General features: G+C 52.8%; 1 protein-coding gene across 1 annotated transcript in view; it reads right to left on the reverse strand.

Annotated features, from left to right (window-relative positions):
* Positions 1 to 425: 425 nt before the first annotated feature.
* The window catches only part of Dgat2 (diacylglycerol O-acyltransferase 2), a 29,051-nt gene continuing 13,393 nt past the window's right edge, over positions 426 to 16,083 (reverse strand). The window contains exons 3-8 of the mRNA NM_026384.3: positions 11,845 to 11,952; positions 11,398 to 11,468; positions 5,596 to 5,800; positions 4,916 to 5,090; positions 3,740 to 3,942; positions 426 to 1,463 (exon numbers count right to left, since the gene is read on the reverse strand). Coding sequence (NP_080660.1) covers positions 1,309 to 1,463; positions 3,740 to 3,942; positions 4,916 to 5,090; positions 5,596 to 5,800; positions 11,398 to 11,468; positions 11,845 to 11,952 — 917 coding nt within the window. The 3' untranslated portion in view covers positions 426 to 1,308. The remainder of the gene's footprint in view (positions 1,464 to 3,739; positions 3,943 to 4,915; positions 5,091 to 5,595; positions 5,801 to 11,397; positions 11,469 to 11,844; positions 11,953 to 16,083) is intronic.

Below are 16,083 nucleotides of genomic sequence, written 5' to 3' on the forward strand. Positions count from 1 at the left end.
TTGTAAGCTACCATGTGGCTATTAGAAATTAAACGAAGAGCCGGGCGGTGGTAGAGCGTGCCTTTAATCCCAGCACTTGGGAGGCAGAGACAGGCGGATTTCTGAGTTCGAGGCCAGCCTGGTCTACAAAGTGAGTTCCAGGACAGCCAGAGCTATACAGAGAAACCCTTTCTCAAAAAACAAAAAACAAAAAACAAAAAAACAAAAAAAAAAAGAAAAGAAATTAAACAAAGGTCCTAAAAGCAGCCAACCTTCTTAACCACTGAGCCATCTTTCCACCCTTGTAGCCACTAAATCTTGAAGCCAGTTGTTACCCAGCCCATAAAAGCCCAAGGTTGAGGGCTACTGAAGGGATTCTGTGGTTTGTCCTGTGCAATAGGATGGGTAGTGTGTACGTACAGCATTAAGCAACAACTCACAGGCTGTTCTTGTTTCCATTTATTAGTCTAGGAATATACAAAAGTGTGACATGGCACAACAATCTCATGGAGAAAACAGAATACACAGGAGGGTAGCTTTCTCCCAACGCCTCATAAAGGCACACACGTGAGGCTTGGTTTGGGGGGGGGGCCTCCTGTCCTGGACCCAGTGTGCTGCACAGGAAGCCAGGCACCTCTGTGAAGAGAAGAGAAGCCCTTCCTCACACCAGACTTGGGGTGTGGCTCAGGAGGATATGCGCCAGAGCAACGCTGAGCTGTGTCCATGGTGCCAACCTCCAGAGTGAAACCAGCCAACAGCAGCGAGATAACCCAAGACGGCACCTGTGGGACAGCCGTGTCCCTAGCCAGGAGACAGGAGGCCAGGGTAGGCTCAGATTGGAGAAGAGGGCTAGGGTGAGGAGCAGAGACCCAAGCCGGGCAGTCCAGATGTTATCTACCCTCCCCAAGTGGGGCCAGCTGTGCCCTCAGCCTCCCCTTGGTACGAGGAACCCGACCTGCAGCCACGGGTGGGACATGGCCTCTGCCTCTCAAGAATCCCTGGAGTCACTAAGGACTGCCCTTGCCCAGCTAGCCAGGGCCAAGTGTCTGTCGTCTGGGGAACGCTAGAAGGGGTGGGTAAGAAACCACCAAGGCCCATAAATATCAGCCTCCACCTTGAGCAGGACACACTAGAAGTGAGCTTAAAATACTGACTCTTCCCTTCTTAAAAAACATCTAACATTGCAATGGTTTAACAAATTATAATTTCTTTTAAATAACCCACAGACACCCATGACGCTTCCAAATTTACAGAACAAAATGCACTCAAGAACTCGGTAGAAAAGGATCTGCAGTCGTCCCTCCCAGGAGCTGGCACGCGAGGGCTGGGTCAGTTCACCTCCAGCACCTCAGTCTCTGGAAGGCCAAATTTGGTCTTGTGATTGTCAAAGAGCTTCACCAGGGCCTCCATGTACATGGCATGGTACAGGTCGATGTCTTTCTGGGTCGGGTGCTCCAGCTTGGGGACAGTGATGGGCTCCCCCACTGCAGAAGAGGGACAGAGGATCTGTCAGTCAGCGTCACCGAGTGGCCCATTCCTGGGTGCCCAGTGGGAGGTGACCCTGTGCTACGGGCAGCATGGGAAAGACCCCACCCGAGAGTGTGGCCTCTGAGCCCGGGTGAAGCCTAGCTCCACACTCTGCCATGAGTTCCCGAGTAAGGTGTGGACCACAAGCTTAGCTTTGGCTTCACTCAGGACAAACCCCGCCACCTCTCAGAGCCTCAGTTTCCCCATCTGCCACCCAACATCTGTCTCACAGAGCTTTCCTTCTTTGCCTCATCCTGCAACATGTTCAAGCCCAGCCCAGCCCAGCCCAGCCCACAGTCCAGCCCACCCCAGCCCACAGCCCAGCCCAGCCCAGCCCAGCCCAGCCCAGCCCAGCCCAGCCCACAGCCCAGCCCACAGCCCAGCCCACAGCCCAGCCCACAGCCCAGCCCACAGCCCAGCCCACCCCAGCCCACAGTCCAGCCCACCCCAGCCCACAGCCCAGCCCACCCCAGCCCACAGCCCAGCCCACCCCAGCCCACAGCCCAGCCCAGCCCAGCCCACAGCCCAGCCCACCCCAGCCCACAGCCCAGCCCAGCCCAGCCCACAGCCCAGCCCACAGCCCAGCCCACAGCCCAGCCCACAGCCCAGCCCACAGCCCAGCCCACAGTCCAGCCCACCCCAGCCCACAGTCCAGCCCACCCCAGCCCACAGCCCAGCCCAGCCCAGCCCACAGCCCAGCCCAGCCCAGCCCACAGTCCAGCAGCACTGTTCAGACTCTTCTCCCTGACGCATACACACCCCTCCCCACCGCCACAGCTTCAGCCAAGGCTCCTGAAGCCCCAGGCTGGCCTCCTGGCTTCTGCTTTTGGCCCATCCTAACCTTTGTTCTCCCCTGGACCTAACAGCTCCCGGGATCCCTTAAAGCTGTAGATGCGTGCAGATCTCACTCTCATCTAAGCAGCTTCTCTTCCCAGCAGGCAGAGGTGATTACAGAAAGCCACAACTGGTCAAAATCTCATCCAGGGGAGCTCAGCCCTAACGCACAGGTCTACAATAGAACCCCCACACCCAGAGCTGGACAGCATCTCAGAAGAGGAGACAGAAAGACTGTGAGAGCCAGAGGACCGGGAAGTCGGCTGAGGGAGTTGGTCCCCTAGAAACGACAGGGAAGCTAACCCCACGATATTTCAACAATATGAACCAGACCTGAACAATGGCCAGAGTGAGACACGCCAGCCCAGAAGGGCACTCTTGGGGGTGGTGCTCCTAGACTAAGAACCACAGGCAACTAGTGACGGCTGAGAGCAGGGCTAAGTCTTCTCCCAGGGCTAAGTCCCCTTTGGTAACCCAACACCAAAAGGTTAGCCCTGAAATCTTATCAGGGGACACCAGAGTGAGTGAAGAGTGCCCGGAGCTCCCCTCCAACTGCCCCGCAGCAGCTTCCCACCCTGCAGCTGAGGAGGCTGCACTGGCTCAAGTCCCGGCCCCTCAGCCACTCCACTGTACCCCCACCCCACCCCACCCCTGCAAGACGAGCAGCCCTGCGAGGAGCACAGGCAAAAATGCCCACCCTCAATACGTGGGTACTGCCTGACCTTTGGACATTCCAGTCCACTCTTCAGAGCCACACGTGCCCATGAGATCTCAGGCTTAGGAGCTTAAACCCACACCCACATGCACGCACACACCCCCACAGCCCTGATCCTTGATTTTCTGAATGCTCTGACTTGTCCTCAAAAGCAAACACTCACTGCTAGTTGTCCCCTTAGGTCCCACGGGTCTATGTTTGTTTACTCTTCTTTCTGTTCCTCAGAAGAATCAATACCTTGTTTTTAGAACTCTTGTTAGGCAGTTTTTATTTTATGTTGAGCCAGGGCTTCACTATGTAGCCCTGGCTGGCCTGGAACTTGTGATGGAGAGCAGACTGGCCCCAAACCTGCACCAGTTCTGTCTCTGTCCTCCATACTAGGATTGCATGCACACACAACGACACCTGGCTCCTCCCCCCTCTTCTCTGCTAAGAATTCGCAGCCGGCAGGGTAGGAGATGTTTCCTGGGTGGGCACACTATTGAGTAGAGCAGCAGACCAATCCTATAGCTCTTTCTCTTACAGCTGCACGCCCAGTGGTGCCATACCCAGTCCTCACAGGTGTGTGGCCCTGGCTCAGTCTCCTCACTCCCAGTCCCTCGGGGTCCTAATGGCAAGGATGTTCTCTGAGCTGGGTGACCGGCTATGCTCAGGATGGCCTTCAACACGAGGCTTAGGACTCACCGACGGTGGTGATGGGCTTGGAGTAGGGCACCAGCCCCCAGGTGTCAGAGGAGAAGAGGCCTCGGCCATGGAAGATGCAGGGGGCGAAACCAATATACTTCTGGAACTTCTTCTGGACCCATCGGCCCCAGGAACCCTCCTCAAAGATCACCTGCTTGTATACCTCATTCTCTCCAAAGGAATAAGTGGGAACCAGATCAGCTCTGCAAGAGAGAGTCCCAGGTCAGTCAGACCCCATCACTGGATGTCGTTCCCAGGTCATCCGAGAGGGCCTGGCTCTGCTGTCCAACCCAATTCAACTTCCTCACAGGCACAGATTCACCTCATGGCACAGACTCAGCACACTAGCTGTCCTTGTCCCTCCCTGCCATTAGTCTGACCTGACAGAGCACACCATTGAGCAGCCTTTCCTGAAACCCAAGAGAAGAGCTCATTCTAAGATTCATGGGGCCTCAATGGCTTGGACTACTGGGTCAGTGCAGTGAACCTGGCTCACCCTAGTTCAGGCTCCCATAGCTGATATGTGGGTGGAAAGCAATAACAGAGTATAAGAGGTACTTTTAGACCTTCAGCTCTAATCCCCAGGTCATGGATCCTCTGTCTTCCACAGTGGAAAATGGGTACTCAACTCGCCTCATCTGCCAAGAAGTCTAAGGAATCCTAGAAAGTGACTTTGCTTATCAGAGTACAGCCCTGGTTTTCTAGAAAGATCAGTATTCCAAGCTGCCAGCTCTTGTCTAAAGGTCACCCTTCCAACTGGCTTTCCCTGGTACTTCAAACAATGCTATCTCCTTCCTTGTCTCTTTTTCCATTTCTAGGTTACGAGAGGGGGGTTGGGGGGAGAGGGAGAGGGAGAGACTATGTGCTCGAACCAGGAATCAAACCCAAGGCTTTGCACAAACCAAGTATCTGTTCTACCACTGAGTCTCACACCTCTGACCCCTCAAGTGGGAAGTCCCCTCACATGTCCTACATAGGCCTGGCTTCTCAGTCTACCCGTAAGTGCCCAGGGACAACAGGCCACATACATGCATCTTTGCATAAACCTACACCTGGACAAGCCAAGCCATGCAGTGTGGGCACTTCTATCCTTGCCTTCCTAGGGTCTAGGTACCTTCTTCAGAGACGCATTGTCCTGGCTAGAGGAAAATACTGGACTTGTGTGAAGGCACTTACCCATGGCGCAGGGCCAGCTTCACAAAGCCTTTGCGGTTCTTCAGGGTGACTGCGTTCTTGCCAGGCATGGAGCTCAGGGACTCAGCTGCACCTCCCACCACGATGATGATAGCATTGCCACTCCCATTCTTGGAGAGCAAGTAGTCTATGGTGTCTCGGTTGACAGGGCAGATGCCTGGGGCGAGGGGACACACAATCAGGATTGCTCACGGATGTATTCCCTATCCTAATATACAACCAAGGATGAAATAAAAATCTCTACAGGTAGGTCCCAGACCTGTTATCCTCTTAGAAGATATAGGATCCTTCCTTCCTACCTAAGCAATTCTCTTTTTCTGATTCTCAGTTTGCTTATCTATAAAATGGGGAGGAAGATACAGAGTGGTTTTGAGAAAATTCAGCAAGATCTATGAAGCCCTAGCTCTGCAATCCAGCTGGTGGGGACCACAACAGGGGCACAGTCAATAGGCAGCACAACGGCTGGCCCATCTAGGAAGCGGGTGAGAGGATGTCACCCAGGATGCATCCTGAAGCCTAGGGCGGCTCCCGACAGGCATCTACCTGCATGGGTTCAGCACCTCATGAGAATGGCACTACCGTTCCCTGTATTGCTATGATCATCGGGGAGGCTCAAACCTTGACAGTGGAGCCCAGGAGGAGTAGCTGACGTGGATTCTTACCTCCAGACATCAGGTACTCGCGAAGCACAGGCATCCGGAAGTTACCAGCCAACGTAGCCAAATAGGGCCTTATGCCAGGAAACTTCTTGCTGACTTCAGTAGCCTCTGTGCTGAAGTTACAGAAGGCACCCAGGCCCATGATGCCATGGGGGTGGTATCCAAAGATATAGTTCCTGGTGGTCAGCAGGTTGTGTGTCTTCACCAGCTACAAGGAAAACATGTGTTAGGCCTGTCTGGGAGAGGACACAGGGCATACCCAGAAAGGGGAAGGGACCTGATGTTTTGTGCCTCGTTACTAGGCAACCACGACAGCAGAGACTTTCCAAAACCTGTCCTCAGATTCTTATTATTTGAACCCCAGTGCCAGTGGTTGGCGGCTACCGGGCTCATGTTCCCTGGGTGGCTGCTTTATTCTTCCTTATCCTTATTTCCCAGCAACGACAGCCCCAAACCACTAACTCAGCCAGCCTCCTGCCTTCCTGCTCCCGGGCTCTAACACAGTAACTTCCCTAAAACTCGTAACCAAGTTGGAACACAAACACCTAACAGGAGCACCCAGCCCTCAGCGGGTACAGCTCAGAGTCTAAGTTTGGCAAGCAGAGCCATGGCTTCAGGTCTCCCACTAAGAATCCTTGGAGGTAGGGTCTGCCTGGTCCCTGCACACTGCAGGCTCTTTAACGGACCAAAGGACAGGCCCATGCAGCCCACCACCCACCTTTTATACTCCAGTGTGACAAAAGGATGGCACTGCCAGCTAGTACAAAGCTTTTGCCAAACACTCAGGCTCAACTTAGGTTCTGAGGCAGCAAAGGACAGGACAGGACAAACATCGGCCCTCATGCCAGGAGCCCTATCCATGGGAGGAGGGGGAGGTGGCTGGCTCTGTGGCTGTGGCAGCTAATGATCTGAACTATTGTTCTATCAACAAAGTTGTCCTGAGGTGCTCTAAGTGGTAACTGGCTTCCTAAGGAGCCTGGGGTTGAACCTGGAAGACCCCCAAACATGAGAGGTGCTAAGCCTGAGATACCGCCACAGCATCGCTAGGAGTACAGTTGGGACGGAGCTGCTGAGAGGGGGAGGAAGAAAGGTTTCTGTTCCTAAGACATCACTCTCTTAGATTAGAAAAATGGATTTTTTTTTTCTGAGACAGGTTTCTCTGTGTTACACAGCGCTGGCTGTCCTGGACTCACTTTGTAGACCAGGCTGGCCTCAAACTCACATAGATCTGCCTGCCTCTGCCTCCCAAGTGCTGGGATTAGAAGTGTGTGCCCCCATGACAGCCCAATATTCAGAATTTTTAAATATAGGAAAGTCAAAACAGAATGAACATCTGTATTATTACTTCCATTGACATAAACCACATGGTTCTTTTCCTACTTAAATAGGCACAGGTCTTCTTCCTTCAAAATCTCAGCCTTGTCTACTTAGTGAGTTCCAGGCAAGTCAGGGCTACACAGTGAGATACTGGCAAGGACGGTGATGATGATGATGAAGATGATACCACCCTCCCCCACACCCTCGAAAGCTGGAACATCAGTACTGTCTTCTAGGAAACACATTCTATCTGAGGTGCTTATCAAAGCCCCCTGTTACTGGTCTCTTCCAAGCTGCTCTTCCCTACCTTATTATAGCCATGCCATATATGACAGCACTCACTCAAATCCTTACTGGTAAATAGTTTAAATGTTTCCAAACTTCCCCTCCTAGAATAACACTTTGACAAATAGCCCCCTTTTATCTGTATTTCCAACTGTTTATGTGAGGTAAACGTCCAGAAATACAATCCCTGAGTTGGGAGAGTCCGATGATGTTGGTCTGGGCTGCCCTGCCTCAGCGAGGGGCACTCACACTATCCCCATCTAAGTGCCTAACAGCTTCCCTTCCTGCACTGGCTAGCAGAGTGCCTGGCTAGAGAGAATAACTAAAGACCCAACTTTCCTTTCCTTCAGTTACAGGAACCTCCTAGCTGAGTGAAGGCCCTTCTGCTCAATTGGGGGTGGGGGAGGAGCTTTGTGTGGCATGAGTAGGTGGAGGTGGGGACTGAGCAGGGTCAGGGGCTGCTCTCAACTCTGGGGCTGTAGCATATGTAGATGTGAGCGAGCCTTGCTCCATGTCATTCCTGTTGGTGACACTCTCACTTTCCCTTTGGCAAGCAGCTTAATGCTGCCTGGAAAACAACTCTCAGTTGTCCACCAAATTACCAGGGAATGGTAGTGGGCACTGCCAGGGACGGGGTGGACATCTGAGAGAATCCCCAAGGAGCTGGGCCCATGGTCTGTATGTACAAGGCCGCTGCTCTGTGTGCTGCTTGAGACAGCAGCAGGTCTGCTCCTAGCTAGCTCTTAGTGAAGCACTGTGGCCCGTGTCTCCAGCAAGGCAGGCACGGAGGGAGGGGCTGGGTAGCAGGTGCTTTCTCTGGAGCCAGTGGCTGGGACAGCGAGACAAAGCGCAGAATGGGCTCGAGTACCCTGATGACCTAGGCTGTTTTTCAATGACAAACTAAACAAGTCTAGAGAAAGGAGTCACTACCTTCCCTAGAGGAGTCACAATGAAACTACATGCATGCGCGCGCACACACACACACACAAAGACACTCCAGTTTCATTTTTCCCTATGCCCTGTGATAGTGATGTGCCACCTCTCGGGAACCTAGCTGGCCCTTTAAATGATCCCCCCCCAGCCCCCCAGGCTCTTATCTGATAGGACACATGGTTCTCAACGCCCTTGGGCCACTGTGCAGGTTAATGGCCCCATGTAACACCAAGAAGAATAGAGACATGTGATATACTCTAGATCTGCCTCCTGTCACACTATCCTTCCCAAGACTGGATGGAATGTCTACTCTGCAGGGAGGGCAAAGGTCACTGCCGCTGACTACTGTGGGCACGCCTACTGGGTGGCAAAGTCCCAGGCCAGTGGTGTTCAGGCCAGGCCAGGCCAGGCCAGGCCAGGTTAAGTATAAGCCTGAGCACATTCCTGGCTGCTCACTCCCTACACCCTGCTCCCAGGGCAGGCTTACCCTACCCCAGGTCCATACAGAGAAAGGCATTCGGTCCCAGAAAATAGCAGCAGCCTGCCTAGGCTTATCAGCTCAGTGTCTTGTGAACGCAGAACAGTGCCCCCTCTCTGGGCTTTGATCTGCAATCTATGAAATGAGGCAATTAGACAGATAGCTGATTTGAAGCCCAGAGAGCCTTTCCTAGTTTCCAAAGGTCGCGCCTACCCTTCAGGGAGAGGAGTCCCAGGACCTGGGATGTTTCCGTTATAAGTGGTTATAGTCCCAGTGGCTGATGAAAGAGCCAGTCCTACCACTGCCAAAAGAGATGCCCTCCGTGCCAGCTGGATGACTTTGGAGAGGGGAGCTGCAGTCGGAGAAACAGAGATGGGGTACTTGGGTCTATGGGGATCTCGATTATATAACCCATGGCAGGAGCGCAGGAAAAAGGGGCGGAACAGGTACACCACACATGGCTCTAGGGCACACAGCGTCAGACCTGACGTAAAGCCGAAAGGACAAAGGGTAGAGCCTGTCACACTCAGGGTGAGGCCCAGATACCCCGCGAGCTCAATGAAACAGAGAAAGAGTGAAAATATAGGCTCATTGGGTCTTTTTAAGATTTATTAATTTATTTATTTGAGACAGGGTCAGCCTTGGCTAGCCTAGAACTTTTCTATGTAGACCAGACTGGCCTGAAATCCAGCTGCCTCTGCCTAAGATTAAAGGTATGCGCCACCAGGCCCTACTAGATTTATTTTTATTTTACATGTGTGGGTGTTTTCCCTGCATGCATGTCTATGCGCCTTGTACATGCAGTGCTCTCAAAGGCCAGAAGAAGGCACTGGATCCTCGACAGCTATGAGCTGCCATCTAGGTACTAGGATTTGAACCCAGGCTACCTGGATAAGCAGCCAGCTCTCTTAACCACGGGACCATCTCTCCAGCCCATCATTTGGGTCTTTTGAAGGGGTAGAGGACAGCTGGAATAGAACAGCTGAATGCTCCGGGTCTGACCACCAATCGTGAAGTCGCTTGCTGTGGGAAGGGAACCAGCAGCCTGCTGGGGGCCAGTGGCTGGGAAGTCAGTACAGCAGAGCTCACAGCATCTCCCTAGCATGAACTCACTTTCCATCACTTAACAGCTCCAACTTGCAGTTGAGGCGAATGACATTGGGGAAGGCTGAGAAATCTAATACAGAGCGTAAGAGTACGATAGGGTTCACTAGGCCATGAGCCCAGAGCTGATTCTCCTCCATCACTGTGCCCAAGAGCAGCACCTGACAGGCCCCAACACAGGCAGGTCAGTGAATGGAACGGCACAGCGAGAACTTAAACCCTGCTTCCAACAGGCAAGGAGATTTGGGAAGAGGGAATCTTCCACGTTGTAGAGATGGTTGGGGTCAAGTCCCTCTCAGGGGAATGGGCAGTTAGGGGCCAGGGAGAAGGAGCCCGGATTACATGTCAGACGGCCTGGCACCACAGCCATGGACTGCTGGACGTCCTGGGCAAGGCTCTGGCCCTTTGAGGAGGGAAGCCTAACTGCCGGGAACACAGTACCCTGGGAACGGCAGCAGTAGGTAGGGCCCTCCTGAGCAGCCCAGGGTCACTGCCACAGAGCAGTGCAGAGGAGGGAGGAAGGGCCACCTCCACCTCCCAAGGTAGCTCAATGCCTGACTTACAACAAAAAAGGCAGGCCACCCCGTGTCAGACACACTTTCACACTCACATACTGCCTCTGTTTTCAGTTCTCTGCCTTCTGCTGGGTGGCTTTAGCAGCAAGGGTGTGTCAGGGCTGGGTGCTCGGAGTGCTGGCCAGACAGGTTCCCACTGTGGGGAAACCTCCAGGCCCACTCACAATCCTCTGTAACATACCACCCAGCCTGCACACAAGGCAGGGGCCAGCTGAAGCCAAGAATGGGGCTTGGTTCAGCTCCATCTCAGGAAAGACAAATGCTCCCCAAAGCAAAAAGCCCTCAAACAGCCAAAGGCATGCTAGGAGGAAACCCATAGGGAACTTCTAAACCTGCTTCACAGCAGGAGGCTGTGTCCTGGAAGACAGAGTCCCACACTGATGATACTGGCCTCCATCTTGCAGCGTGAGCACCCAGTCTCCACTGGACTCAGCTGAATGGAGAGGCACTATGCCACGATGGGAGGAACCCGGGCTCTGAGGCAGGGCAGCAACTGGAAACCATTCCACTGTGCTCACTGGCTTCACCAAGCCTTGCTGTTGTCTAATCTCCAGGTTCCTCTTTGGTGGAAAGTGTAATGGGGGGAGCAGTATGGAGAGTGACAAGGCTTCCTCTCTCCTCACACAACTGTTTCTCACACTCTCCTTGGTTCTCCCTGCCCTCTTAGTGCCCCTCACCTTTCAGGCCACCTCATTTTAAGTTATAACCTCAATCTTCACTTAAGTAGGAGAAGCAATACCACAAAACACAGAGATGCCTGCCTGCCCCTTACATCACACAGACCCTCGGTGTAGAATTATCTTTTAGAAGCAAACAAGTCTTGCTTTCCCCCAAGAATCACACAAGAAGCCGGTGACTACCATGCTTCTCTCGTCGCCTTGGCTGCCAAGTCCGACTGCGGCAACTCTGCCTCTTTATGGCTAAAAACAGCAGTGCTCTGTCTCCAAGGCCTTGATTTCACCTTACCAAGTATATGTACTGAACAAACGTTTCCTGGGTCTGATGTAGTCAGTGGAATCTGGACAGATCCTCATGGTGGGAGACCCCAAACAGTTCAACCCAGTCCAGTCCCACCTATTCCTGTCCTCCTGAGACAGCACAGCACATCTGTACCTGGATGGGAAAGTAGTCTCGGAAGTAGCGCCACACGGCCCAGTTTCGCACCCACTGCGATCTCCTGCCACCTTCCAGGAAACAAAACACGGTGTTGAAAAGGAGTGGGCGTGAGGGACATTTGAGCAATTCAGGTGAGGTGAGACACAGCCAGTAGGGACCCGTGAGGGATGTGTCTGTCTAGCAGCCCACATAGGATGTCTGTACCTGCTCAGTGGGCCCCTTCCCACATACATTCCCCCAGCCATCCCTTAAGAAAGGTGAGCTCTGTGAACACACTGAGGGAGCTCCAAATCACCCACCCCAAACCATACACAGCCTAGCCCAGGTCTTTCACAGAGTAGGTGTTCCATAAAAAGAGGCAGCAGCCAGGAGGAGGAGCGGCAGCTGTGCAGAGCCAGCTTGTTAGGGTACGGGATGAACACAGGCGGGAGAGCAGACGTTTACCTTTCTTGGGCGTGTTCCAGTCAAATGCCAGCCAGGTGAAGTAGAGCACAGCTATCAGCCAGCAGTCTGTGCAGAAGGTGTACATGAGGATGACACTGCAGGCCACTCCTGGGGGAGCAGGGGACAACAGGTCAGCCTCCCAGGCTCCCATGGAGGCAGAGGTCCCAGGTGCCTAGGCACTGGGAGTGGTTGGTAGGTGGAGCACTGGCTCAGTGAGGAGGAGCAGAGCCTGCACAGGCCTCATTTACTAAGACTCTGGTGAGTCCTAGTGCTAGGAGCTCCCGGCATGAGCAGGACGGGCAATAGAGGGAGACCTCAGCTTCTAGTGAAGCTGATTCTTAATGTCTCCTCCTTGCATGGCCCTTTGCCAGTGCCCAGCAAAGACCCTGGACACAGGAAAGGAATATCTACCAAGTAGCTAAGCCACTGAAGTCACTAAGGCAGGGTGACTTTTATTCTGCATTAGATGAAAACGTGGCAGGAGCGACTTGCCCATGCCTACCTAGAGGAGAGCCAGGATTTAAACTCAGACTTTGAAGTCCATGGTCCATACTCGGCCTTAGAAGTTCACCAAAGGTGAGAAATCTCAGACTGTGATGGGGATGGGGGGTGGGACAAGGGGGTGAGGGGTGGAGTCGGGGGTGAAGAGGACTGTTGTCACAGGAGAGCTGTCCCCTGTAACATACAGAAGGCTAGGCAGCCCCCAGCCAGAGCCAGAGCACACCAGACTCCCGCTCCCCAAACACTTAGTACTTTGCACCTACTGGCAGGCCATGTTGCTGAAAGACCTGGCCCAGAGAGGAGGAGAGCCAGTATCTTATGGCCACCCCAGATGCCTTCATCATGGCTGCTCTTCTCGGTTTCTACCCAGTCTTCAAGCCCTTGTCAGATCCTTGTTCCTCCAGACCACCCCTCAGTATCACACTACCCCATCATCCATCTCTTGCCGCCTAATCCTCCACACTGGGTGGGAGAGGGATTCAGGTTTCATAGGCCTTTGCCAGCTACAACGGTAAGCCTGTCTGAGAGTTGTTTCCATGAGAAAGAGTAAGTCTAGATGCAGATCTCTGTGAACCTAAGAACAGGGAAATTGCGGTTCTCACACTCTTCCTCCCGAGTCTTTCCCTAGGAGAACTAAAACCAGACGGCAGTTTCTGGAGAGCAGGCCATGTGGTTTCTTAAGACAACTTAGCAGTGTAGCAGTGGTACATCCATAGGATGTTGGGTCTTAGGAAGCATCTGCAGCCCGCACACCCTGTTGAAGATAACGTGGGTCCTAAGGCAGCCAGGAAGAATCCTGCCTATATTTAGGCTGCAGATAGTACATTGTTCCGACAGCTTGCCTCCGGCCCCCTTCCTTGGTCCCAGAAAAAGATTCCTCCAGTGCCAGCCTCTGCAGTGTCCAAAGCAAAGAAAGGCTCTGTTCATTCCAGGGCCTGGCCAGGCTCATGGAGTTCAGAAAGGATGTCGTGAAAACATCCTAAAGCCCGTGATGCTGGGAGGCTGGTTGCTATGGGAGGGAAGGTCATCACTTCACACCTGTCCTTCCTGCATGACTAAGTGACAGAAGACCAGAGTTGGTGTTCCAGTTCTGGCTCTTATGTAGCCGGGGCTACCCCTGCCCTCTCTCGGGCTGTGTGTTTTCTCTCACCCCCTGCCTATCCAACAGAGCTAAGGCTATGAGCTAGAACAAGGTGAGATTAATCTCTCCAGCTCCAGCCACCAATATAGAAAGGGTTTGTTTTTTTTTTTTAAATAAAAAGAATGAGCTACCTGCTGAGCATGGTGGCACACAACTTTATTCCCAGCCCTCTGGAAGGCTGGATCTCTGTAAGTTGAGGCCAACCTGGACTACATAGACACACACACACACACACACACACACAAACGCTCGCACATGCCAATCAGGGCTACATAATGAGATCCTGTATCCAAAAACCTTACAGAGGGGGGCTTGGGAAGACAACTATGAGCTAGCCCATAACATGATCTCCCTTTTGGAGAACCTATAGCAGCTGCCTGTGCCATGTCTTCAGGTGATGAGGCTGAAGCCCTCCAATGCCACTGGGCCCAGGACATGTTAGCACAGTGTCTGACTCAGCCTGCTTGTTTCACCCAGAACTTCCTGCATGCATCCCTTCCTGGACATGGCAGCCGCAAGCACCTCACACTGCAGAGCTCTGGCCCCCAGCTGGCAGTACAGGGCCGTGTGTGGGTGCTCTTCGGTAGGAGACATAGCCATAGGGCTGTGGAGAGCAGGGACTTCTAGGACCAAGCGGACTCGGTGACTTGGCCCCGCCATGTATTGCCCACTGCCCACACCTAAGCCTTTACTTTCTTACAGAGGTTGGCAAGATAAAATGACATGATGTTGGAATTTAACACGTGATCTGGACTACATAAGTGCCTGTGGACTTGTATGGGGGGGGGCAAAGTGACATCTAAGTCTTCTACTGGGTGCACATGGAAGTTTAGCATTTCCTTCACTCAACCACAGAAGTATTAGCAAAGCCTGCTGACACGATACCCACAGACGACAAGGGTGTGTTCATATCAAATTATAGCAGTCTCAGCAATCTTGATGATGCTCCATTGATTACTACTTAAGATCAGTAATTATTATAGCTGCTGCTACGTTCTAACTCAACACATAATAAAAAAAGCACACATGACTAAATATCCAACTGGGTTTCAAACGTTTACATATTTATATTCCAGCACTATTAGTTCCTTTAAGACCCAATGCACTTTATTTATACAATTAAAGGAGCCAAGAAGGCCCTCGGCTTTCACCGGAGGTCTAGTGGACTACACGGCAAAACAAAAAACTGTGTAAGAGGAACCTGGAGGGGATCTGTAGCAGCGTCCCAGCAGAGTCTGCCTCTGCTAACAGGCTTGGGACACAGAGGGAGGGAGGGAGGGAGTGGCTGCGACTGTTCATGTAGTCATTAACAGCAGCTTAAGCAGGCCTGATCATCTGCCCAGCTCTGGCTCTCACCTACACCAAGCAGCAGGTTGGAAAGACACGTTGAGCCAGTTTCTGGGCTGTGGCTGGGCCTCACAGATCATTAACCTACAGCTCGGGGGCCAGTCCCTAGTCCCTATCACATGCTCTCTGGGCTAGGATTGCACAATGTACTCAGTGCCCCTGCAGCCAAGCTCTGACCCACTAAGGCAAGTGGTGGCTTCTAGTGAAAACAGAGACAGCAGGAGCTGGTAAGGCAGACTAGGCAGAGGCCCGAAAGGCCTGAGAGGCCCGAGAGGCTGGGGTCACTGAATTCTTGTCTTGGCTCCTTCTATTTTCTTCTGTGGCTCTGGACAAGGCTCTGACCCCACTAGACTCTGCCTTCCTGTCTGAACAAAGATGAGTTGCACTGTCCCCTCTACCCTGGTATGCAAACCACACTCAGGGTCTGAGCCCTGTCCTCAAACCTGTTTCTTCACCTTTCTGGGGCCATGTGACCCTGTAAGAATCTGAGGATAGCTACAGCCACCCTTTGTAGCAATAAAGATGTTTACATGGCCTTGCATTTAATCTTAGGAGTTCAATATTGTGGTCTCTGTCCATTGATTCTGGACCTCACGGTAAGGGGATACACTAGGTTTTGACGCAAACTCCAACTTGCCCTTTAATGTGTGTCATGATCTGTCACTAAAGCTCTACATTTCCAGCTCACCTGTGTAGGAGGAATGTGACAAAAGACATTCCAAGAACCCGGCACATGTGGGATTTGTTCCCATTGCTCTACAGCGTGGGCTGAGGCTCCATGCCTGCCTCAAGGGCAGCTGCTCTCTATCATCTGATGTCTGTTGAGCTCCTGCCACCCTGGGCAGTTTGAAGAGACAGTGCCTGAAGACCTGGCTCCAAGAACAGACACGTGGTGCTCTGCAGCAGATCTGTCCCATGTGCTCAGACACTAACCTGTGCTGAGGACATAAGGCCTGGGCATGAGGAGGAGGTCCCAAGAGAGCAGTGTTTGCTTTCACCCCAAATGATTCTAGCCGGCAGGCAGTGAAGCACCCAGTCAGCCTGCACAAATAGTGTCACAAAGCCACCGCGGGCAGGAGAGTCCCTGGGGAGGTCATCCAGCAGAGGGGATAGGGACTGGCATTGGGATCTCAGGACCCTCTAAGGCCAGAATCCATACAATGGGACCACCAGCAGGCTCTGTGTAATGGCTTTCAACCCTTATTTTCAACCCCCACGATGTCTACCGAAACCAAGTGAGCAGCACCCTC

This window comes from Mus musculus, chromosome 7, assembly GCF_000001635.26.
Source record: "Mus musculus strain C57BL/6J chromosome 7, GRCm38.p6 C57BL/6J".
NCBI classification, from domain to species: Eukaryota; Metazoa; Chordata; class Mammalia; order Rodentia; family Muridae; genus Mus; species Mus musculus.